This window comes from Hemiscyllium ocellatum, chromosome 24 (genome assembly GCF_020745735.1).
Source record: "Hemiscyllium ocellatum isolate sHemOce1 chromosome 24, sHemOce1.pat.X.cur, whole genome shotgun sequence".
NCBI lineage: Eukaryota > Metazoa > Chordata > Chondrichthyes > Orectolobiformes > Hemiscylliidae > Hemiscyllium > Hemiscyllium ocellatum.
Genome location: NC_083424.1, coordinates 19535430 through 19560588, shown reverse-complemented (window position 1 = coordinate 19560588; position 25159 = coordinate 19535430). Strand labels below are relative to the sequence as shown.

The 25159-nt window shown below is 41.2% G+C and overlaps 1 protein-coding gene across 4 annotated transcripts in view; it reads right to left on the bottom strand.

Moving 5' to 3' along the window:
- The window catches only part of LOC132827087 (serine-rich adhesin for platelets-like), a 227522-nt gene that overhangs the window by 140502 nt on the left and 61861 nt on the right, over positions 1 to 25159 (bottom strand). For all 4 annotated transcript variants that reach the window (XM_060843550.1, XM_060843553.1, XM_060843552.1 and 1 more), the window contains exons 2-5: positions 21454 to 23449; positions 19262 to 19415; positions 8156 to 11044; positions 3479 to 3643 (exon numbers count right to left, since the gene is read on the bottom strand). In XM_060843550.1, coding sequence (XP_060699533.1) covers positions 3479 to 3643; positions 8156 to 11044; positions 19262 to 19415; positions 21454 to 23411 — 5166 coding nt within the window. In that variant the 5' untranslated portion in view covers positions 23412 to 23449. The remainder of the gene's footprint in view (positions 1 to 3478; positions 3644 to 8155; positions 11045 to 19261; positions 19416 to 21453; positions 23450 to 25159) is intronic.

Below are 25159 nucleotides of genomic sequence, written 5' to 3'. Positions count from 1 at the left end.
TGTTCCCGATGATTTTAATTTATCTTACATTGTGGGCATTAACAGCTTTGTAGTTTCTGATTATTAATCAGACAGCAGCTTTTTCCAACATCTTAAAACAAATTAAATAAATTAGTAAATAAACTTAGAACAATCAGTGAACCACAATAAATGTAAATGAAATAATAGGGATCAGTGGCTGCAATTTAAACATCCCAGTCCTAGCTCACAAATACTTACAGAACAGAATGTCAAATGCTAACGGACAGGAGTTAATTGAACGCTGAATAAATAAAGATCATTAGATGGTTTTTGTTTCTCCCCCTATAAGTCTAGTTCCAGCCTCCAAACTAACAGTCATTCACTCTGAAACATGCACAACAACAATTCAAGACATCACAATCCACATTACGCAGCTTTAACAACCTGCATTTTTCAGAGAACTATCATAAACAGCTGGGATATTATGGGCAATAGTAACATTCTTACACAAGAATGCTTACACAACACAAACCATGCAGTCAGAACTCACTTGCAAATGCTCCAACGATGGGTCATAAAATCAATATCGCTGATTATTTTGTTTAATTCACTGGCTCCAGAGCATGCCCTCTATATGTCACCTTTAAAAAGCAATGATCTCACTGCACTCAGCTGCATCTGTTGTTCTACATACAGACTGGTGAACCTATTGATTAAAGTTCAGCCTTAACAATTGTACAGAGGCAGATAAAAAAAACAAATCTCATGTACAGCAAAGCTTGTGACAGGACTAATGATAGGATCAAAATGAAGAACAAGTAAAAACATTACTTGATGTAAAACGTGTAAACATATTCAAATTAAAAATACTACACATTGTATATTGTTTCTTGTGGCTCCTGCAGATTAGACGTGCAATTACTATTGCACGCAGTTTTAATAAACTTACATTAATGCTATAGGCTTTCCATAACACAAACCATAACATTTCACAGTACATCCACTCTCTTCACTGAAGTATGGAACAATAATTTTGAATGTGGAACAGGAATCACAATTCATACAAGTTCAGCTATTTCCTGATTCATATCCAGATGATTATTCATATAAGTTTCATGCGTCGGCCAGTATTCTCAGAAATTTACCAACTTCCTTTATTTATATCATAACCCCTTCTAGTCAAAGTCACGTAGCCAGCAAGGACAATTCCTGTGGAACTGCTGACACAAAGTGTTAAAGAAGATTTCCCTTTGTTAGTTGCACCAAAATCACAGTCAGGAAGAGAGAATATAAAATGTCCTCCCCCCACCTCCACACATGGAGGTGGATGCAAATGAATACATACGCTTACTTTGTAAAAGTGCCAGCGCTTAACACACCAACACTCAAGAAAACGCAAATGCTAAATGGTAATACCACAACAGTATTAACAATTTATCTTGAGCCCAAGCTGTCAAAGTTTCAAACATTATGGAAGCTTGACCATTCTCGGGGGGTGGTGGGGGGGGGGGGGGGGGGGGGGGGGGGGGGGGGGGAGAGAGGTTGTGTACAAATTTAGCAATGATAGGAGATCAATTTCAAAATTATTTTGATTCCTAAAATGAAGCTAGTCACAAATATATATAATGCAGCCTGTACTGAAGAGGGTTGGTCCCTGTTCTCCAATTTTCTGTCCTGAAGGTACTAATTCCTGGTCTGTTTCTCTGGTGTGCTGTCTATCTGCATCTTCTCAGGTTATATTACTTTTATTGGTCAGGCTGTTCCAGCAGGGACTCTCAGCTCTCCTGATCCCATCCTCAACTATCATCTGAACATGGCCTTTTCTACAGATGTCATAATTAAATCATAAACCACTTGGGGCACCACCAATAGTAACAGCAATTCTTGTAAATGAGAATAAACGATGGTTGGGCTCCTGCTACAAATCTTAAAAAGGTTTTTTAGTTTAATTCCAGGTATTAATCTATACACGCCACGTACTGGGCTCCAGAATGTTCAGTGAGTTCATTAAGGTTAGAGGAGTTTAGAGCAAGTTTAGATTAGATTACTTAGAGTGTGGAAACAGGCCCTTCGGCCCAACAAGTCCACACCGACCCGCCGAAGCGCAACCCACCCATACCCCTACATTTACCCCTTACCTAACACTACGGACAATTTAGCATAGCCAATTCACCTAACCCGCACATCTTTGGACCGTGGGAGGAAACCGGAGCACCCGGAGGAAACCCACGCAGACACGGGGAGAACGTGCAAACTCCACACAGTCAGTCGCCTGAGTCGGGAATTGAACCCGGGTCTCAGGCGCTGTGAGACAGCAGTGCTAACCACTGTGCCACCATGCCAACTTTAGAAGCTTGGAAGATTGAGAAGTGATCTCATTCATACATTTGGGATCCTTAAAGGGCTTGACAAGGGAAATGCTGAGAGGATATTTTCCCTCATGGGAGAGTCTGAATTCAGAGAGCATAGTCTCAGAATAAAGGGGCACCAATTTAAAACCACGATGAGAAGGAATTTCTTCTCTTTGAGGATCAAGAGGCTTTGGAAATCGTTACCACAGAGAGCTCTGGGTCCAGAGTGTTCCTGTACATTTAAAGCTGATTTATATATTTAAAACTGATTCTTAATCAGTTCGGGAATCAAGGGTTACAGGGAAAAGGCAGGAAAGCGGACGTGAGGAACAAAGGATCAGCCATGATCCCAAAGATTGGTGAAGCAGGCTCAAGAGGCAAAATGATCTACTCCTGCGCGTGCGCGCACGCGCACACACACACACACGCAACGTCCGTGTGATTTGGTGGATCTTCACTGAGGAATGTAAAATGGGTTTGCTGATTATGATGGGGAAGGGAAAACATCAGGCAGAGTTGCTCCTAATTCTTGCAGCAAGTACATGTAATTTGGACTTTGGGCATAAAGATCACTACAGCTATAATGCCTTCAATCTGTCAGCATCCAATTGTTAAACCTTACACGAACAGCCACCTCAGACTGATACCAGAGGAGAAATACAATCGTTGCACCTCAACTAAGGCAGCAGGAATTGTAGGTCCAGCAAAAAATGAGCAATGCACACAAAAATCTAATCATCACTAGATATTCAACATTCAGTGACATCAATGTCACAGGCTCGGAGAACAGGATGGCTATCCCCATCAACATAAAGGAACCTTTATTCAATACAGCAACAATAAGTCTGCATCATCACCAATACAGTACGACAACAGTTTGCATCATCATCATCACTATCATCTGTCCAGACTGCTAGAACACTCCTCTCAGCAACAGCAATGCTGCCACATCAAAGATGTTCTTCCAAATTGTGACGGTTGTATACTCAACATTGCTGACGTAACCAGTTCCTGCACTGACAACAGGAGAACATTCCCATTCACATAAGCTCCTAGGGAACAATGTACACCCTCATCCATGACACTGGCACTGACAGCATGGTCCATGGTCAGTGTCATAGACACAGTTACAGCAACCAACGTGAAAACAACTTCAGCTTCCTTACCACTTTCGGGTCTTGGCTCGTCTCCTGGCGTGCACTGTGCCTGGAATATAGTTTCTTCTCATTTTGTTTCTTGGTCTTTGTGGTCAACTGGGTCACATCCCCGATTCTCCTCTGTGTTTTGCTTGGGGGTGCTGCAGGATGCTCCTTTTCCACACTGTCAGAACCCTGTCATGTATACAGCAGAGCTGTGGATCAGCATTTGTAGGACCTCCCTTTTATACTGTTCATTTTTTGGCAAAACCTGATGACAGTAGGATTACATTTCTACCCGGTAGTAGTTATAAGGTTAGGCATATTCCCCATTTATTTCCATCGATTTCTTGTCACTGCTCACAAAGATAGAACCTCTGGTTAAGAATCCAGTACAGAAGCACTGACCTACAGAGTCACACAATCAGAATGTACTTGCCCCAGTGAGTACACTACTCAGTTCCTGATCTTTATCACTTTGAAACCTAAAGCTGCTGTGGATGTAAGTTTGCTCACTGAGCTGGAAGGTTCATTTTCATTCAATGTTGTTTCTAATGCTGCTAAGAAATCTTTCTTGGCTGCATTCAAGAAATTGTAATTTAATCCTCTTAGTAAGACGGCTTTTCAGTGTCTGTCAAGGGTCAGTCAGATACGTTTTTTTATCCATGCTTCTATGTTGTTATTTTGTGTGAATTTGTCTAGTTTTCTGTGTTTGCCACTGTTCCATGTCTATGGCTTTGTTGTACTGTGCCTGTCTATTCATGGTCTATCGCGATAGTGAGTAAATGTTTAGATTAGACTTAGATTAGACTTACAGTGTGGAAACAGGCCCTCCGGCCCAACAAGTCCACACCGACCCGCCGAAGCGCAACCCACCCATACCCCTACATTTACCCCTTACCTAACACTACGGGCAATTTAGCATGGCCAATTCACCTGAGCCGCACATCTTTGGACTGTGGGAGGAAACCGGAGCACCCGGAGGAAACCCACGCAGACACGGGGAGAACGTGCAAACTCCACACAGTCAGTCGCCTGAGTCGGGAATTGAACCCGGGTCTACAGGCGCTGTGAGGCAGCAGTGCTAACCACTGTGCCACCGTGCCGCCCACCTGCCACCGTGCCGCCCACCCATGTTCTAGTCACAAAATTTCCCGTTTGTATTTATGGAGTCTGTTGTGGGCATCATTAATAATTTCTCTCAGCATTCTGTGGCCATTTTGCTCTGCTATTCTTTTGGCTAGTGGGGTGTTGAGGGGAAGTTTGTATTTAAGACACTTAGGCAGTACCTGTTTCCTTAGGCATTAGTGTAGGAAGTACAGCTGTTTTTGAAAACAAACCCTCCAGCTCAGTGAGCAAAATTACATCCAGAGTCTAAACCTGAGCTACAAATCTCCTCCAGACTCACTGCTGTATTTCAGGTAGCAGGAATGGAGTAAATAAAAGGAGGACAAGACATCATTCTGATGACCATGTGCCTTCCTTAGAAGCTCCTGTATCATCTGGACTTTAGCAGCAGCCCATCCAGGCAAGAGAAGCAAGAACATGAAATGGTGATAGTGCATATGAAACTACTCAGGGCTCTACCACTAGAGGGAACTACATTAATCTAAGTCAGAAAGAGCTTGAAGGAAGAGGAAAACCAAAGGTCTGATACCAACATTCACACAGAAAGAAGCCCATGCTTCAACACACACCGGCAACGAATTATTTTGTGCAGAGTGCTGGGGTGTAGAAATTTGGGATGATGACAGCATCTGCTTAGATTTGTTTATTCTTCAGTCCTAAAGAGAAAACAGCCATTTGTTTAGAAGTGAAATTCCATAATATTAATAAATAATTGGTCGGTGCCCATGGTATTGCATGTGAGAAAGTCAAGATCAGATTGAATTGTTTTGTTCGAGCAGGGTGAGAGATGGCAGGTAATTTGGTGAATGGGAGGAAGAATAGATCAATGGGGCAGGGGAGGAGAATGCAGGGGGAAAAGAAAAGATAGCAAAAGGAGGGTAAAGCAGGGGAGAGACAGGAGAGCAAAAGGGGCAAGGAAAAATGGGAGAAGGGACAAAGGAGGAAGAGTGAGGTTAATGTATGTGCACCTCTCACACGGAAGAAAAATGACGTGTTAGAAAATTCTTCCTATCAAATGGGTGGCAGCTGGGCTGAATGATGTTTTATCCAGAAATGACACTCTTTTCTCCAATCTCCTCTCCTTTTAACAAGAATACAACAACTTTGCCTTTCAATACAATGTAGACCAGGAACTCAGTACAGAATGTACTTTCTGATTGTGCGATTCTGCAAGTTACTGCTTCAGTGTTGAGTTATGCTACATTTACCAAAGGTTCTGACTTTGTGACAGGAACAAGCAGCCAGTGTCAAAGGTTACTTAGAGGGCATAGGTTTAGGGTGAGAGGGGAAGGATATTCAAGAGACCTAAGGGGCAACATTTTCACACAGAGGTGGTACATGTATGGAACGGGCTGTCAGAGGAAGTGGTGGAGGCTGGTACAATTGCAACATTTAAAAGGCATTTGGATGAGTATATGAATAGGAAGGGTTTGGAGGGATATGGGATGGATGCTGGCAGGTGGGACTAGATTGGGTTGGGATACCTGGTCGGTGTGGACAGGTTGGACCGAAGGGTCTGTTTCCATGCTGTACATCTCTATGACTCTAAGTCATGCAGCAGGGTGCGCTGAAATAATTTGGAAATAAAATAGATAAAGTGTGGGTCAGTTCGCTCAGTGTAGTGCTGAATAATATAAACAGTGCAGATTCAATTCCCCCGCAGGCTAAAAGAATCTTGGAATTTATTTCCTCACCTTGCCCCAGATTAATATGTGGCATAAGCCACAATGAGCCTTGGACAATAAGTACATGGAATGAAGAGGAAAGAAATACATAAAAGCTGCTTATAACCTGAGGGTAACATATTCCAAGTTGCAACAGTATCATAGAAATTCAAGTTAGGATTTTTCCATAATGCAAATATCAGAGCACATTATTCTAGAACTACAGCACAATCTAACCAGAACCACACAGCAGACCAAACCGTCACTGTAAACAGTGGGACTCCCAGACAATCTAGCTGTTTGCAAGACTTTAGATTAGATTAGATTACTTACAGTGTGGAAACAGGCCCTTCGGCCCAACAAGCCCACACCGACCCGCCAAAGCGCAACCCACCCAAACCCCTACATTTACCCCTTACCTAACACTACGGGCAATTTAGTGTGGCCAATTCACCTGACCCGCACATCTTTGGACTGCGGGAGGAAACCGGAGCACCCGGAGGAAACCCACGCAGACAAGGGGAGAACGTGCAAACTCCACACAGTCAGTCGCCTGAGTCGGGAATTGAACCCAGGTCTCAGGCGCTGTGAGGCAGCAGTGCTAACCACTGTGCCACCGTGCCGCCCATAAATTTATTTATACCCATTTAGGTGAATAAGGTAGATAATTAAATTTCATAGCAGTCACATAATTAGACATAGCCTTAGACAATATAAAAATATTATTGCGATTGCTGAAAAGAATCAATGGCCTCTTACAGAATCACAAGTGAATAAGGTGGCAATGAAAACATACAGCACGCCTATCATCAGTCAGGGCATCGAGTATCAAAGTTGGCAAGTCAGGGAGCAACTGTACAAGACTTTGGTCAGGCCATATTTGGAGTACCATGCCTTGTTCTGGTCGCCAGACTAGTGGAAGGATGTGGAGGCTTTGTGGAGGGTGTAGAAGAGGTTAACCAGGATGTTGTCTGGATTGGAGCGTATTAGCTACAAGGAAAGCCTGGACAAACTTGGATTGCTTTCATTAGAGCGTCGGAGGCTGAGGGGCAATCTGAAAGAAGTTTATAAAATTATGAGATGCATGGACAGTTGGGGTCGCTTTCCCTATGGTGGGAATGTCAAAGACTAAGGGCATAGGTGTAAAGGAGTGAGGGGAAATGTTTAAAGGAAATGTGTGCAACAATGTGTTTTACACAGAGGGTGGCAAATGCCCCAAACGTGTTGGCTGGGGAGGTGGTAGAAGCAGATACAATCATATATTTAAGAGACATTCAGACAGACACATGAACAGGCAGAGAATAGAAGGATACCGGCCATGTGAAGCCAGATGCAATTAGTTTAAAACAGCATTGTATTTGGTGCAGACATGGTGTGCTGAAGGGCTGATTCCTTGCTATACTGTGTTCTATATTCTAATCATAGAATGGTTACAGCATAGAAGGAAACATTTCAGCTCATTTGTGCCACTTCTCTGCAATAGTAACACAACTCAGCCCACTCCCTTACCATTTTCCAGTAACTCTGCATTTTCTCTTCACATCAGATAACTCTCCAATATCCTTTTGGAAGCCAAGGATGAATCGGCTCCACACACTCTCAAGCAAATCCTAACCACTCACTGTTAATACAATTCATCCTAATTATAATAACTGCTTCTTTTTCCAATCAGATTAAATTGGTGCCCTCTGGTTCTCAATTGTTCCATCATCTGCAACAGTCTCTCCCCATCTCGCTGACCCAATCCCTCAAGACTTTGAACACCTTTACATATCTCCACTTAATCTTTTCTTTCAACTGACTGTATTATAGTAATGGATTTAGCTGCTTGCTTTGCACAGACAATTACATTTTCAGTCTCTCAATCAATTTTGCTCACCACTTTGTCCTCTATCATTGACAGCATTGTACATACCACGGTTTCTGAGACTCGGCTTCGGGTTTCCCCAGTTGAGTAGCTCTTTTTCCCTTCATGGCCTCTGAACTTTGATGTTCCTTCCTGATTCATAATCAGACCATCGACTGCCTTTTGCATCTGCTCATAACTTTCCAAAAGCCTTGACATCATGTGCTCTGGGACCAATTGTTTCGGGTCTTTCGAAAACTCATTCTTGGCCTGAGGAGATTTCTGTTCAGAATTTTCTTTACGGACTGCTGGTCTATTTCCTACTGTTGGACCCAGCTCATCATCAACTGACAGCTCCACATACTTTTCCTTCTCCAAAATTTGTTGCGGTGAATTGTGAGCCAATCTCTTTGATCTGGTCAAATAATCCAAGATACTAGTTTTACTGTCAGAGTTATTACCATCAAACACTTGAGGCAAACCTTCTTTCTCAATAGGGGTTATTTCTAACTTTCTTTCTTCACTCCTGTTTTTTCTGTGCCTTGGCTTTGGACCACTCTGATCTCCCTCTCGGAGTTTTCCCTTCTCTCTGCTATCAGATTTTAGTCCATCTGTCAGACCCTCAGCCTGTTCCATTTCCCCATGCTTTATATAGGTGGAGGACGGTCTGCTTTTCTTTTTGTCATGCTTAGGCCACCTGTTTATACTGACAGGCGTGCTGGTCAAAGTATCCACTTCATGGATTCGCTTTCCCTCCGACTTCTGATCATTTAAACCAAGATCACTGATTTCCAATTTATCATATTCATTATAGACCAAAGATGGAGTGCTCTTCCATCTCTCATCCTTGGATGGTCTCTTGACATTAGCAGGCATACCATCATATACATCCTTTTTAATTTCTTCATCACAATGGTCCTTTATTCTATCAGTTTTCTTATAAGTCTTTGCTTCACGAGATGTAAACGACAAGCTCTTCTGAACTTTCACAATTGGAGATTTTCCTTCATTTCGCTTTGAAAAGCTGGACTCTTGAGCCAGGTCTACAGGCTTTCTGTTTCTATACTGAACCATCAATGCATCAATGTCTAAGACACTATTACGTTGTGGGTGTTTTTTATTTAGCATTTCAGCAATATCTTTGTTTTTATCTGATGAGGATAATATTTCAGTGTCCTGATTGATAGATTTTGTCATCCTTTTGGATGATTGCTCATCATAAGGACTGGACACATAAGGACTATTCACCAAAGGACTGGAATGGTCATTATACTTTTTATCATGACAAAGAGAAAACTTTGATTCTTCATTCTCGCTTTTAGTCATTTCCTTCCCCCACTCTGCCATCAAAGTATCAAGGTCTAATATAGTATGCCTGCTACGACGTGAAGTAACCTTATTCTTTCTTAACTTCTCAAACTCTGCTATTTTAGGGTCTTTTGTGCTTGGTGTTACATGGCTTGTCTTTGAGGAATTACTTTCTCCATTTGTCCATGGCATGTCCAGGAACGCATCAGTCAAAAGGGTTGTTTTTGGTTTGTCTGGAGTGAATGACTTAGGATGACTTTTAAAGTTCTCTTCAGGGGATACATCTTTTAGTCTATCAACCAACTGACTGTCAGGAACAGGCAGTCGTTCAGATGTATATCTGTGTTTTGAATAACTCGGCCCAGGTGAACAATCAGAGATATGATCTGATGGACTGGATTTAGGGTTGGGCTCCAAATATGCCTTTATCTTTCTCTTATCTTTCCCTTCCTTTAGGTGGACTTTTCCACTGAATTCTTTAATTCCACCATCTTGCTGCAACCTCCTTGCTCCTTTACTTCCTTCTACATCATTCTTGTCTTTTGCATCTTTCACATCAATGGTCCCAGCCAAGGATAGGTGTTCCTGGTTGGTGGCTTCATTGTCCTTTTTCAAACCAAATTCTTTAAAGCTGTCTTTTGATATAAGTACGGGTTCTGTGTTCTGATGGGAATTATGCTGAATCTTTTTAATATTCTTCTTTCCACCCTTATCTGAGTCCACTCTGGTGGTTCGTAACTCAATAGGAGATGACTGATGTTGAATGGTGTTCAGCGTCTCGGCTACTTTAGTTTCAGAATTTGGTGCCATTGGTGGTATTTCTAGGGTTGAACTGTTCTCAGCTGGAAGTGTCCGATTCCAATATCCCCTTGCACCAGAAACATCCCCTTCGAGTGTAGTTTGGCTCATCACAGAATGTGACTTCCTTGTGCGGTGTGTTGTAACTTTGCCTTCAGTTGTTGAAGGAAGGGCACTGACTGCTTTCTCATTTGTATCTTGCCAGGCGTCAGTTTTAGCTGTGGGTAATAATAAGCCAGAAATATTTTTTGCAGCAACTTTTGAAGAAGGAGGAGCATTTACTGAAAACCTGGAAATATTTTCTTCCCCAGATTTGAAATGAGTCTTTCTTTGCTCCCCTAAGGCTGTGGCTTCAAGCTCAAAAGGCTTTGTTTTATTGGTCTCTGTATCATTACACATCACCTCCGATGTTGTTTTCAATGTCGTGTAATTCTTCAGCTCAGGCTGAGTAACTTGCTCTGATCTCTTGCTTTTATTGAAGGATTGGATGGGTTCTTCTGCATGTAAACCCTCTGGTACTTTGTGACGCTGGATCTCATTTTCAAGAACAGAGACTCTTACTGTTTTTATGCATAAGTCATTGTCCGTGGATGTGGTGATTATTTTCTGTTCACCTAAACTCTGTGTGCCAAACTTGGGCATTGAGGTAATACTCGCAGACTCACTGCTGTCATTTATTTGTCTATCTATCACCTTGTCCTTCCTGTTGAAGGTGTTTCTCCTGCTTATTTTCTGAGAGTGAGTTTCATCTGTGGCAAGGTTATCAAAGGCTTGGCTCACTTTCTTTACTGACTGACGTCTGCTCCATCTAAATTCAGTGGCAGTGTCCATCAAGTGCTCTTCATTCTTTCTCTAAAAAGACACAAAAAAGAGCAGTTCAGCATTTGACAAGGTTCTACATAAAAGACTGTTCACAAAATAGAGAGTGCACAGCACTGGAAAGAACCTGCAGGTTTGAATTGCAAATTGAGTAGGACGTAAAAACCTGAGATTAAGGATAAGGGGTATACATTCCAAACTACAAGATGTGACCAATAGTCTGTGTAGGCCTCAGCCTTCAACTGTATTGACAAGTTACTCAGATGAAGGACTGGAGATCTGTATATCCAGAGTCAGTCTTGTAGATAGACAGTGTACTGTGCAAAGTGAAAGGTCACCTGCTTTGGTCCCAAGAAATGGGAATGTGACATATAATTTCGGAGCAGGAGTGAGCCAATTGGCCCTTCGTGCCTGCCCTGCCATTCAAAAGAATCATGGCTGATCCCCTGCACTCACGCCATATTCTCGCTTTTTCCCCCAATATGTCTTTATACCTTTAAAATCAAAAATAAACCTCTCTCTCCAACCCTTCTTAAACAATGAGGTGATATTGTTACCTTCTAACCTATAGCAGCCATTCTGAAATCACAGAATTAGAGAATCCTAGAAACCCTACAGAGTGGAAACAGGCCCTTTGGCCCAACAAGTCCACACTGACCCTCCGAAGAATAACCCACTCAGACCATTCCCCTACCCTATTATCCTATATTTATCCCTGACTAATGCACCTTACCTATGTATCCCTGAACAATTTCGCATGACCAATTCACCTAACCTGCACATCTTTGGATTGTGGGAAATCTAAAGAATTTTGGAAAATAGTCATCAGTACATCCAATATCTCCAGAGCTTCCAATTTCAACACTCTGGGATGTGGATTATTAGATGTCAGGAGCTAATCAATCTTCAGTCCATTCATTTCTCAAACACAACACTCTTACCAATACTAATTTCCATCATTTCCTCATTCTCCCTAGTCACTTAGGTTTCTTATTCTGGGAAATTTTTTATACCTTCCTCATTAAAAACTCAAAGTAACGATTTAGTTTCTCTGTCATTTCTCTATTCCCAGTTAGAAATTCTCATGCTCCTGTCTGTAATGGACTGACATTTGCCTTAACTAAACTTTTCATTTTTACATACCTATGGAAGCTTTTACAATACTCTTTTTTTTGCTAGTCTACATTCATATTCAATTTTCCCTTATTAGTTTCTTTGTCCTCTTTTGCTGTTTTCTCAATTATACTAATCCTTGGGTTTACCTCTTGCTAGCAACATGACAGGCCTTTCTAAAAAAACAGTGACACTTTCCAAGTCAGCTCGCACCTATAGTGAATATAGCCCAAAATCTCATCATAGGATAGTCATAGTTAAAAATCACACAACACCAGGTTATAGTCCAACAGGTTTATCCGGAAGCACTAGCTTTCAAAGCGCTGCTCCTTCATCAGGTAGCTGTGATTCAGGATCATAAGACACAGGATTTATAGCAAAAGATTACAGTGTCATGCAACTGAAATGATATACAGAGAGACCTCCATTATCCAAATTAGATTACTTACAGTGTGGAAACAGGCCCTTCGGCCCAACAAGTCCACACCGACCTGCCGAAGCGCAACCCACCCAGACCAATTCCCCTACATTTACCCCTTCACCTAACACTACAGGCAATTTAGCGTGGCCAATTCACCTAACCTGCACATTTTTGGACTGAGAGAGGAAAACGGAGAACCGAGAGGAAACCCACGCAGTCACGGGGAGAAGGTGCAAACTCCACACAGAGAGTCGCCTGAGGCGGGAATTGAACCCAGGTCTTTGGCGCTGTGAGGCAGCAGTGCTAACCACTGTGCCACCGTGTCGCCTAAAACAAAAGTAAATTACTGCGGATGCTGGAATCTGAAACCGAAAGAGAAAATGCTGGAAAATATCAGCAGGTCTGGCAGCATCTGTAAGGAGAGAAAAGAGCTGATGTTTCGAGTCTAACTGACCCTTTGTCAAAGCACGGGCGGGGAGTAATTTGTTCAGATAATTGAACGTTCGGATAACACAGTTCAGTCAAGCATTGGGACCTTAAAATCTTGTTCAGATAATCCAAAATTTGGATAGTTGACGTTCGGATAAATCAAGATTCCTCTGTATTGAACAACCCAAGATTGCTGTTAAGTCTTTCATCTTTTAGATTGGGTTGCAGGTTTCAGTTCATTAATTTGTAAATCCCAGAACTTCTTTTAAGTCACATTCTTGAGATAACAAGGTTTTATAAAAAAAGGCAAAGCATTAAAGGTTTGAGGTTACAGTCTGTCTGTATCCTAACCTAGGGTTCATATTGCACTACAGGTAACCTCACCACATTATACACTCTCACATACACATACACTCTTACATACTCACACACTTATGCAGAATTTCTCTCATACCCACAGGCTTATACTCCATCACACTCACACTTTACCAAGCATGCACACATGCAAACATGCACTCTATCATGCGCACTCACAATCTCTCTCTCGCTCTCTCACATGCACATATACACACACATATAAGTCTATGGTGTGAATTTGCATTTGCAGATACATTCTATTTTGATTAAAAAGTGCACAGCCTGCAGGCAGTCAATCCATGTAATATTTTATAAATTCCTACCTTGGAAACAGAACCAGTCTGATTCAAGATTGGGATACAGACAGACTCTAACCTCATACCTTTAATGCATTGGCTGAGCAGTCTCATTTTTAAAAAAGCCTTACGTTATCTTGAGAATGTGACTTAAAAGATGTTTTGCAATTTACATATTAATGAACCTAAACCTGCAACCCATTCTAAAAGATGAAAGACTTAACAGCAACCTCGGTTTGTTCAATGTATCATTTCAGATGCAGGACACTGTAATCTTTTGCTATAAGTTCTGTCTTACGATCCTGTCCCACAGCTACCTGATTAAGGAGCAGCGCTCCAAAAGCTAGTGCTTCCAAATAAACCTGTTGCACGATAACCTGGTGTTGCCTGATTTTTAACTTTCCTGATGAAGGGCATAGGCTCTAAATGTTGACTCTCCTGCTCCTCGGATGATGCCTGACTAGCTGTGCTTTTCCAGCACTGCATTTTTGACTCTGATCTCCAGAATCTGCAGTCCTCACTTCCTCCTTATTTTTAACTTTATCAACCCTAGTCCAACACCAGCTCCTCCACATCATAGGATAATCATGCCATTCCAGGCAAGTCTGGTGAACTTTGTCAATAGCAATAATATCAATCCTAAGCAAAGCGACCAAAACTGCAAACGTTACTCCAGACAGGATCTAGTCATGATTCTGTACAACTGAAGCAAGACTTTGCTCCTCCTGTAATGAAATCCTGTTGTGAGAAAACTTAACACACCCTTTTATACTGGAATGCCCTTTCATAGATTTTTCCAATTCACCTTAGGCAATTTGCCCCTCATAGCATCAAAATTTCCTTTGCTCAAAATTGACAACCTGACTACAGATTGAACTACCATGTTTTCAGACAACGTAAACTTCTGCCATGTTATCGTCACACATCCCTGAAGGGTCTTTTACAGCAAGATTATTGATTTGCCTTTTCTCATTACATAAGATCTAAAAAAGTCAGCTCCTCAACATTTTGCTCTCGAAAACCATCCTTAACACACTCCAGAAACTCATCCTGCACCATTTCAGTACTCGTTCACTCTTTCCAGATGATAATATAATTAGACTTGCAGATTAAAGTCGCCCATGATTCCTGCATTATCCCATGCAACAGACTTTTTTAATTTCCTGATTATTACTATGCTCTCTCTATTGTGACACAGAAACAACTCCACTCAAATTCCACATTTTTCTTCTGATTTGATATCCTCCCTTAAAGTCCTGATTCCATTCCGTATTATCAGTACAACACCACCTCCGTTGTCTCTTATCCCAAGCTTCCTGCATGTTGAATATACTTGACTATATAGTTCCCAGTCTTGGTCACCTGTTGTTTTTGTACTGACAATTAGATCATTCCCATGTACCTACATTTTTTGACCTTAAATCATTTTTGTTGTCATGAAAGCTGTGTACTTTCATATAAAGTCCCCTTAATTTTGTCTTTTTGTCATTGTTCTGCATTAAGCTTAGTTGATGCTTTCTGTTGATTTGCCTGTTTTGTCATTTTACTTGACCTTTAACCTTCCTGTTACCTATACTTGTTTCCAATTTGAGTTACCAGTCAGGTTACGATTCCTCCTGACAAGCTGTTTTTTTAACATTTGTTTTATTCATTTGTGTGACTTTGGTGTTGCTGGCTGGCCAGCATTGATAGCCTATTCCTATTTGCCCTTCAGAAGGTGGTGATGAGCTGCCTTCTTGAATCGTTGCAGCCCACTTGCTGTGGGTTGATCCAAAATGCTGGTAAGAGAGGTAGAACTCAGTGCTACTATTGCTGAACTATTAATCCAGAAACCCACAATGATGTTCTGGGGAGCTGGGATCGAATCCTGCTCCAGCAGATGCTGAAATTTCAATTTAATTTTAAAAATTCTGGAATTAAGAGCCGACTGATGACCACAAAACCATTGTCAATTGGTGGAAAAACCCATCTGGTTCACTAATGTCTTTTAGAGAAGGAGGTCTGCCGTCCTTGCCTGGTCTGGCCTACATGTAACTCCTGACCCAATGCAAACTGCCCTCTGAATTGGCCCAGCAAACCACTCAGTTGTATCAATCGCTCGAAAGTCACAACAAACTTTAAACTCAGTCCAACAGCACTAGCTAATTTCCATGAGATGCTCAGTCCTGCTCCCATGAAATGTAATACATTCAGCCTGTACCAGGTCTTATCATCCACTCTCTCCTATTGTAATTAGATTTGATTCTCTACAGTGTGGAAACAGGCCATTTAGCCCAACAAGTCCACACCAACCCTCCAAAGAGTAACCCACACAGACCCATTCCTCTACATTTACCCCTAACTGACGCACCTAACACTATCAGCAATTTAGCACAGTCAATTCACCTGACCTTGCAGATGTTTGGATTGTGGTAGGAAACCCACGCAGACACAGGGACAATATGCAAACTCCATACAGACCGTCACCCGAGGCTGGAATCGAACCTGGGACCCTGGTGCTGAGGGGCAACAATGTTAACCACTGAGGCATCTTGCTGCCACTTCTTCAACCATGTGTTCAATCGATCTGTTCTCTTATTCCTATCTTCACTAAGACATGAGTAATTCTGAGATTATGCTGCTGAGATTCTGCTTTATAATTTCCTTCCCAACTGTCTAACGTTCTTATTGTGGAAAGCTGAATTCCCCTTGCCTCTTTGCCCCTTCTCATGCTGTTTTACAACTCCTGCTCTCCAAGAGGCTGACACAAGTTCAATAAAGAAAGGAACCCCTCCATCTCCATCACACAACCTGCCTTATACACCTAACTCTCAGATTTACACTCTGTTTCAGCCAGCTTCCAGTCTTCAGCCAATTCAATTCATATTAAGTGATATATCAAGGAACGGATGAAGACACTCTATTGCAAAGGCAAGGAGCTATCACAACATTTTGGCAAGATTATTGAAGAGGTGTGCTCCAAAGCTAGCTGTGTCCTTAACCAAGCTGCTCCAGTAAAATGCAACAGCTGCTTCTACCCAATAATGAGGACAATTGCTCAGATAAGTTCTGAACACAAAGAGCAGAAAAAAAACAATGTGGCTAATTAGTTCCCCATCAGTCTACTCTTGATCATCAGCAAAGTGATGGATGGAATCACTGATGTGTTGAACACAGGGGATGAGTGGATAGGCCAAGATGGAACCCAGAGATAGACAGAATAACAGTCAGGCGGGCAAAGAGGTGGATGATAGCATGCCAGGGAGAAAGGAAAACTGATAACAGGGGCCATAAGTTTAAAAAAACTGTTTGGTTCATCTTGAAAATGTGATCAGAACAGCAGGGTGCAGGAGGGACAGTGAATCCTACGGTGAGGATACAGAGTTAAGGCATGAATATTGAAAATCAAAGTTCTTTTAAGTATTTCAAATAATATTAATCCCTCCACCAAACCAGAATAAATAACTTTTTGTTTGATCAATTGTTTTTCATGTGCATGAACTAGCTGTCATCTGTCAACACAATGTCACTGACTACAGGCCCAAAAGAAATGTGTTGACTCTGGAAGCCAAAAAACATAAAAGATGCTACTTAAATGTAAATTCTTCGTTCCAAATTGTTGAGAAATGTGACATCCCAAGCTTTCATACATGCTGAAGAGAAATGCTGCTGTGTTTCTCAAAGGTTGATATGCTCAAATGATACACTGCGCAAGACTTCTAATTACCTAGATATTTTTGCTGTCATTTATGTTAGCTTAGAAGTATAATCTCTCTCTTCCTCTCACTACATTGTATCCAAGATTGTACTCTCCTGAGATATAGGCATTTAGGGCTGGGCAGACGAGGTTCTATCCTTTGAATACATTTTTGAAAATTAGACTGCTTTGTTATCACCAAACAATTTGTTAGGGGTGGGAAGGGTGAGGTGAGGGGCAGAAATTAGACAATGGGTAATAAGAGTTCCCAGGAAACTATATCCCATAATCTTCAGAGATCAAGCAATAGATTGGCAATTGATTTTCTTAGATAAAGAAAAATCTGTTTAAAAATGCTGATCTATTGGTGATTTAATTAGGTTATTCTTGCTGGCTGATGTTTCCTTAATCACTTTCCAACTAAACTCACCGGATCACCAGATAAGTTATCATAAGCAGAAACTCCACCTCGCCCCCCACCCCCCTGGCCTCAAGGCACAATGACTAATTGCACTAACCACTACCCAGCAACTGATTCAGCACTAATAGTAAATTAACTTTGAATCATTTAGGTCTGTCAAATCCATTTTCACATTAAGTAGTGGATTTAGTCCTCTTTCTTCAAGGTCTGGAATAAACACTGTTCATATGGAAAGACTAGCATTTATGTAACATCTTTGTGACCTCAAAATGTCCCAAAGCCCTTCACAGCTAACAACATAATTTTTTGAACAATAGTCACTATGGTAATATAGGACATATGACAGCCAGTTTTCATACAGCAATGTGGAAACGACCAAATCATTTGGTTTTAGTGATGTCAATCAACAGATAAATATTTAACAGAACATCAGGAGATAACTTTACTGCTCATCCTTAAAATAGTGCATTGCACCTAATTTAACATCTCTAGGAGATAGTACATCTGAAAATGCACCACTCTCTGGGTAGCTCAGTCAGTAGACCATCACTTTTAACCTGAGGGTCCAGTATTTAATTCCCTGTTCAAGCATGCCCTTTCAAACCCTCTCAGGAACACAATGGGATCTGGAATGAAACTTGAGCCCATTGCCCCTAACAAGGGCCAACATTATACTGTTAAAAATCACATAACACCAGATTATAGCCCAACAAGTTTATTTGGAAGTACTAGCTTTCGGAGCACTGCTCCTTCATCATCAGCGCTCCGAAAGCTGGTGCTTCCAATTAAACTTGTTGGACTATAACCTGGTGTTGTGTGATTTTTAACTTTGTATACCCCAATCCAACACCGCCGTCTCCAAATCACAACATTATACCAACTCAGCCACGATTTACACCATGCTATCAAAAATCTCTCTTACCTAAACTAGTAGACTTGCTCTTCTAACAATGACGGCTTTTTGTGATCCTAGCTTCAATTAACACTTCCAATCTGGTGTTCAAATTTATTACCCATTTACTGTATGGAAACTGCAAAGTCTATTATTTAAATTACAGTTTTTTGATCATTCATGAAGCAACAAATATCCCAGGCGTGAGGAATTAACGTGTAACAATTGTTCATTATGCTGAATTACTAAGCAATTGGTTATATCTGCACCAGCCCATCCTTCAAGGCTCAGGAACTGAACCTTTAATCGGATCCAGTAATCAGTCAAGTAGATCTTCCACTTTAACCAGAATATTAATAGAAACACTTTTAATCTAAGTGAGCAATGCTGCAGAAATCTCCATAGATTGCTACTGATTGCTGTTGTTAAGATTCTTTGTTCTGTTGATATTTTGTTCGTGACCGAATAATGGGTTTCACATGAGTCCACACTGTTTAAATAAAACTCTTTGTTTAGAGTTAGGCAGCATCAATGTCTCTCCACCAAAGTAAAGACTTTTGTTTTAATCATGCAGGACAAGGTTTACTTTGGAATAATAGTCAAATGAAAAGCAAAATCTTTGTTGAAATGAGTGGAAGTCATTACCTCATCTGTTTGATCTTCAATTTCTTTTCCTAGGCTCTCCCTCCCGCCATGTTCTTGAGGGTTTTGCAAGATCAAGTGTTCTGGAGATGAAGAGGCAGTCATATCCATCTGCTTCTCACGATGACCTTCATCGCCAATGACTCGACTCTCAAACCTGTTGGGATGTTTGTTTAGGACATCAAACAACTTTACATACCTTTAAACTTGAAAAAAATTAACTTTGAGAAAACAGCCTTTTAAATATAAAGCACAATGGGCAAAAGGAGACATCTTTTTCCTGATTATTGAGTTAGCTATTTTCACCAATGTTGTGAAATATTTTCGTAAATCTGGATCAGGTATTTTAGCTTGTCTGCATTATCATGGACATATAAATGATCACACGGTCTCCTTTTCACTAACTCTGTTCACTGGCTCAGTGGTTAGCACTGCTACCGCATAGCATTAGGGTCCTGGGTTCGATTCCACTCTCGGGTGATTGTCTGTGTGGAGTTTGTACATTCTCTCTGTGTCTGTGTGGGTTTCCTCTGGATGTTTCAGTTTCCTCCCACAGTCCAAAAGTCTGCAGATTAGATGGATTGGCTGTGCTAAATTACCCATAGTGTGTGGATCAGCTATCGGAATTGCAGGGTTATGCAGTCGAGAGTTGGGTCTGGGTGGGATGCTCTTCAGCAGGTTGGTGTGATTCAATGGGCCAAATGGCCTGTTTCCACGCTGTAGGGATTCAATGGTTCATTGACAGGTGAAAGTGCTGGCCATGGAACAGAATAGCATGCACTTGCTGGGATTTCCCAATACTGTGAAGTCCTAGTGGTAGATGTACTTTTTAACAAAAGGCAGTGAGTAAATTATTGTTTAGTCACCAAAGAGTGATACTCATATGCCTTGAAGTCACATTAACGAAAATTGATGAAAAAGCTGAGATACTGGAAACTATAACTGCATTTTGCTATCTAAGCACTAGATGGCTCCCTGATATAATTCAGCACATCGTAGCAATTATAGAGTCATGGAGATGTACAGCACAGAAACAGACCTTTCAGTTCAACTCATCTATGCTGACCAGATATCCTAATTTGATCTAGTCCCACTTGCCAGCACTTGGCCCATATCTCTCTCTCAACTCTTCCTATTCATATACCCATCCAGATGCCTTCTAAATGCTGTAATTGTGGCAGCCTCCACCACCATCTCTGGCAGCTCATTCCAACACCCTGTGCATGAAGAAGTTTCCCTTCAGGTCCCTTGCACATCTTTCCCTCTAATCTATGCCCTTTAGCTCTGGACTCCACCACCCAGAGAAAAGACCTTATCTATTTATCCTATCCATGACCTTCATGATTTTATTAACCTCTATAAGGTCACCTCTCAGCCTTCAATGGTCCAGAGGAAACAGCCCCAGCCTGTTCAGTCTCTCCCTATAGCTCAAATCCTCCAACTCTGGAAACAGCCTTGTAAATCTTTTCTGAACCCTTTCACAGCATCTTTCCAGAATTGCATGCAACATTGGCCGAACCAATGTCTTGTGCAGCTGCAACATGACCTCCTATACTCAATACTCTGGCCAATAAAGGAAAGTATACCAAACGCCTTTTTCACTGTCCTATCTACCTGCGACTCTACTTTCAAGGAACTACGAACCTGCATGCTAAGGTCTCTTTGTTTAGCAATACATTAAGTGTATGAGTTTTGCTCTGATTTTCTTTTCCAAAATGCAAGCATCTCATATTTATCGAAATTAAACTCCACCTGCCACTCCTCAGTCCACTGGCCCATCCGATCAAGATCCAGTTGAATTGGTAACTTTCTTTGCTGTCCACTTCACCTCCAATTTTGATTCATCTGCAAACTTACTAACTATACCTCCTATGTTCACATCCAAATTATATAAATGATGAAAAGTAGTGGACCTAGCACTGATCCTTGTGGCACACCACTGGTCACAAGCCTCCAATCTGAATAGCAACTCTCCACCAGCATACTCTGCCTAATAGATTCAGATAAATTTATTCTCTTGATTTGTTTTTGTTTCTTATGATAGGAATTGTTGAGTTACCAACACAACAATTTGAGTGGTTATCGGCCATAACATTAACTGGGCACATGATAAAACAAGTGAATATGACCATTTGGAACTTTAAAAAAACATATACTTAACATCAAACACTTAAAAGATTTTAAGCTCCACAAACCTTTTGGTTATATCTGAAGACAGAGGTCTTGGCTTAAATGATTGTCTTTGGGAACCCTGGAGTTGGTCCTGTTTGGATTCATTGTTCTCTGAGGTGAAGGTTTGGATTCGCTGCCTGACAGGAACATCGATCTTTTCTATCTCAGTGGTAGACTGCAGACAGTCTGTTTTTGCTGTGTTCCCACCAGCAGAATCTAAGAGGAGATTTATGCATCTTTTAATTATCCCACCAGAAATTTTATTTTCTCTACTTCCTCGATCATCTGAGCCCAAAGGTGAGATTTCCTCTTTTGAAGTTTGTTTCAGATCCGAACATTCTTTATTCAACTCCTTATTTTTCCATGTTGTAAACTGCTCATGGTCAGGTTCTAACTTCTCCTTGTCAGTTTTTAATGAGGTAGTAAATATTTTTCCTTCCTTTTCCTCTTTCTCCTGATCCACAGTGATGTCAGTAGGGTCACTTTCCCATGCAATCTTTCTTTCCACGGAAGTAATTTTCTCTTTGCTGCTCCTGTCACACAAAGGGAGTGCCTTGATATTTTTTTCACTCATATCCATCTTTGAGCTTTTATCAAACCTGTTTTTCGCCAGAAGAGTGCAGCTATTTGCCTTGTCTTCATGGTCATTTGGAGAAGCTGAAGCCTGGCACTTTTCCGCCACTGTTGCTGACTCTTCCTGTTCAACTCCCGCACAATGGCTGGTATCTGAGGAGACAGCACTATTAGCTTTAATAATGGGGACATTCTCTTTCATGTCCATCGATGGGGGATTATTTCTCTTGTGAGCCGAGGTTTCAAATCTGGCCGTGAGGTCCATTGACAGAGGCCTGGGCTTTTTAAGCCAAGGTTTTTCAACACTAAAAGGCTTTTCATCTTGTTTTATGGCGCTGTCTGATTTCTGGTCATCGGTGGTTTCAGGAAGCCAAGTAGAAAATAGTCCAGGTTTCTTTAAATGGAGCCTGGGTGAAGATGGGTTTTCAGTACTATCCCTTTCTTTGTCCAGTCTGTCTTTCCCTTCCTCTGTAACCTGGTCCCATTTCCCTAAACATCCCAATGAAGTAGCTCTTGAGAGTGAGGCAGGTTTTGGTGTATCAAATCCTTGTGTGGCACTTGGACTATACTTCCTGGAGCGAATGGATGACTTTGACACCTTAAAAGGCTGCGGTGTACTTTGTGAATCTTGATCCTGACTACTGTCTCTGCACATCTCAGCATCATTAATGCGTTCACTGGATTTCTTTGATTTTAATTTCTGCACAGAAGTTTCTAAAATGACAACTGTAGTTGGTGTTGTTTCAGAACATTCACTCTTTTCTTCTGCCGATTTTTCCGGATTTGAGGTGGTGGTCGAAGAAGAAACCGCCATGTTGTTAGTTTTTGGTGTTGCTGTTGAAGTTAAGTTGGGCGTCGTATCGCCATCCTGGAAATTGGATGCCCTCAGCCAACTTTTATTGTCAGATCCCACTGAAGATTTTTGCGCAAAGGAAGATGATGCTGACAACACAGTTCCACTCGCTGCATGTTTTGCCTCTGTGTTCCTGAAGCTTACTTTTACATTATCTGTATCTGCAGCCAGTTTCCCTGATGATGTTAACACAGAAGTAACACTTAAAGTCTTAGGAGGTGTGAGAGGTGCCTGTGCGGTCCCTAATGGTGTGTATGGCACTGCTGACTTTTCCAAAGCGAACGGTTTTGCAGTAAGCCTTGGTTTTGGTCCTGCTACAGGTTTGGTTACTGAACCCAAATTATAATTCAGTTTGCCATCATTACCAAATAAATGTGGAGAAACTGGAGTCACAGGTTCAAGGGTTTTATTGCTTGCATCTGAAAGGGGGCTCACACGAGTCCAGGGAGACTTTGTATCATTTACAATTTCATTCACATCACTCAATGTATTCTTTGGGGTTGTGGCAGGTTTCCCTTCCACCCATGTTGCCATGGCAGTCTCTATTTCAGTCATTCACTGTGCTGCATGGCTTAACACTGAAGAGTCAAGTCCTGCAAAAACAGAGAGAGAGAGAGAGAGAGAGAGAAGGTAAATTGCTTTTGGATCAATAAGGTGGTTTCTAATGCTGGCTGTTATGGACCAGGCCAGATTCCTCAAAACATATCAAAAACGTAGCCCAGACCCGAACTTTGTTCGTTGTTTTAAGCTGGTGTAAAGTGGATATTCCAGGAGAGATGTTACTGGTCAAACCATGTAGTTTTAAACAAAACAATATTTATTCACAAGATTACCTAATGAAACACAAACAAAAGAGAACAGAATACATAATAACTTAATCTCTCCAAAAACCCAACAGATCATCCCAACTTAATGATGCTGTTCCAATACTTGCAACAATCCCTATAAACACCCCTTGGCACAAAAGGTAAAAATCAAACACAGGGTCGTCCAGAAGAGAAGTCAGAGAGAGATCTGCATGGACCTGCTTCTTTGGGTCCAGCAGCTTTCTCAACTTTCCTGCTAAAAACCAAACTAAACCAAACCACAGAAAAGCTGAGCTGGGAGAACTGGCCACCCAGTCTCTTCTTCATTTTTTTTTCAAAACCTAAAAGCCTGCTGCCTGAGACAATATCTGTTAGCTATAATCAAACTGGCCTTAAAACCCTTCAACTTAGACTTTTTGGAGTCTGTGTCATTTACAACCTCTCTGGAAAAAAAACCAAGGACAATGTAACCTTGTTATAGGAGCAGCATCGTCACATGACATATCAATAGTTAGTCAAAATGAATATTCAAACATTCATGTGTTCCTAGGTTCAGTTTTCAAACAGTTGTGCAAGGTTAGAAAAAAAATGAGTCCTGGTTCATAGTAATGTTCTGCCCAAGATATCTGCTGTTGGCTCAACTCCTGTGTAACTGCTCAGGAGTCATCAGATTCAGGCAACAGGGGGTGTTGGTAGCTTTGTTCTGTTGTAACCCAAACGATTCACAGTAAGAATTACTAAAGATTCGCTAATCTACGGCAAATGTTTGGTGACGACAATATCATGAACGATTTTACTGCAAGCAAATGATATCTGAATAAGAGTTCACCTTCCAGAAATACTACAAATCAAAATAATCCATTTATGATTCAAGGACTGTAAAGGAATCCAAAATATTTTTTTTATTCACTGTCATATGTGAATTTCAGCGAGAAAGTGAAAAGGTTCTCCTGAATCATAGAAAGACAGGAAAAAGTTTCACTGTAGGGTAAGATGATTTCATTCCTTAATGTAGTGATGGAAAATTTCATCAATGACTATTTTAATCCACAATTTATTGACAGGTACACTCATGTCTAGGATATAAATGGTGATGTTTTGTTGTCTGTGTATATCTTGATTTAACTGTAACTTCAAACAAAAAAATCCCCAGAAAGCAGAAAAACTCCTGGGCTTGAAAAGAGGTGGCTGCAAAAGGTAATCGATGCACTGGTTTTAATTCTTCAAAACTTCCTTGATTCTGGCAAGGTCCTATCTGATTGGAGAAATGGCAAAGACTAGGACGAGGGGACAAAGTTCAAAGTTCAAGCGTTTCCCATTTAAGACTGAGCCGAGGAGTTTTTTTTTCCCCTCAGAGGGTCATTATTTTGTGGAATTCTTTTTCCCAGAGAACATTGGAGGCAAGATTGTGGAGTATTTTTGAGGCTGGGTTATATAGATTCTTGATCAACAAGGGATTCTAAGGTTATAGGCAAGGAGAAGGCAGTAGAGTTTAGG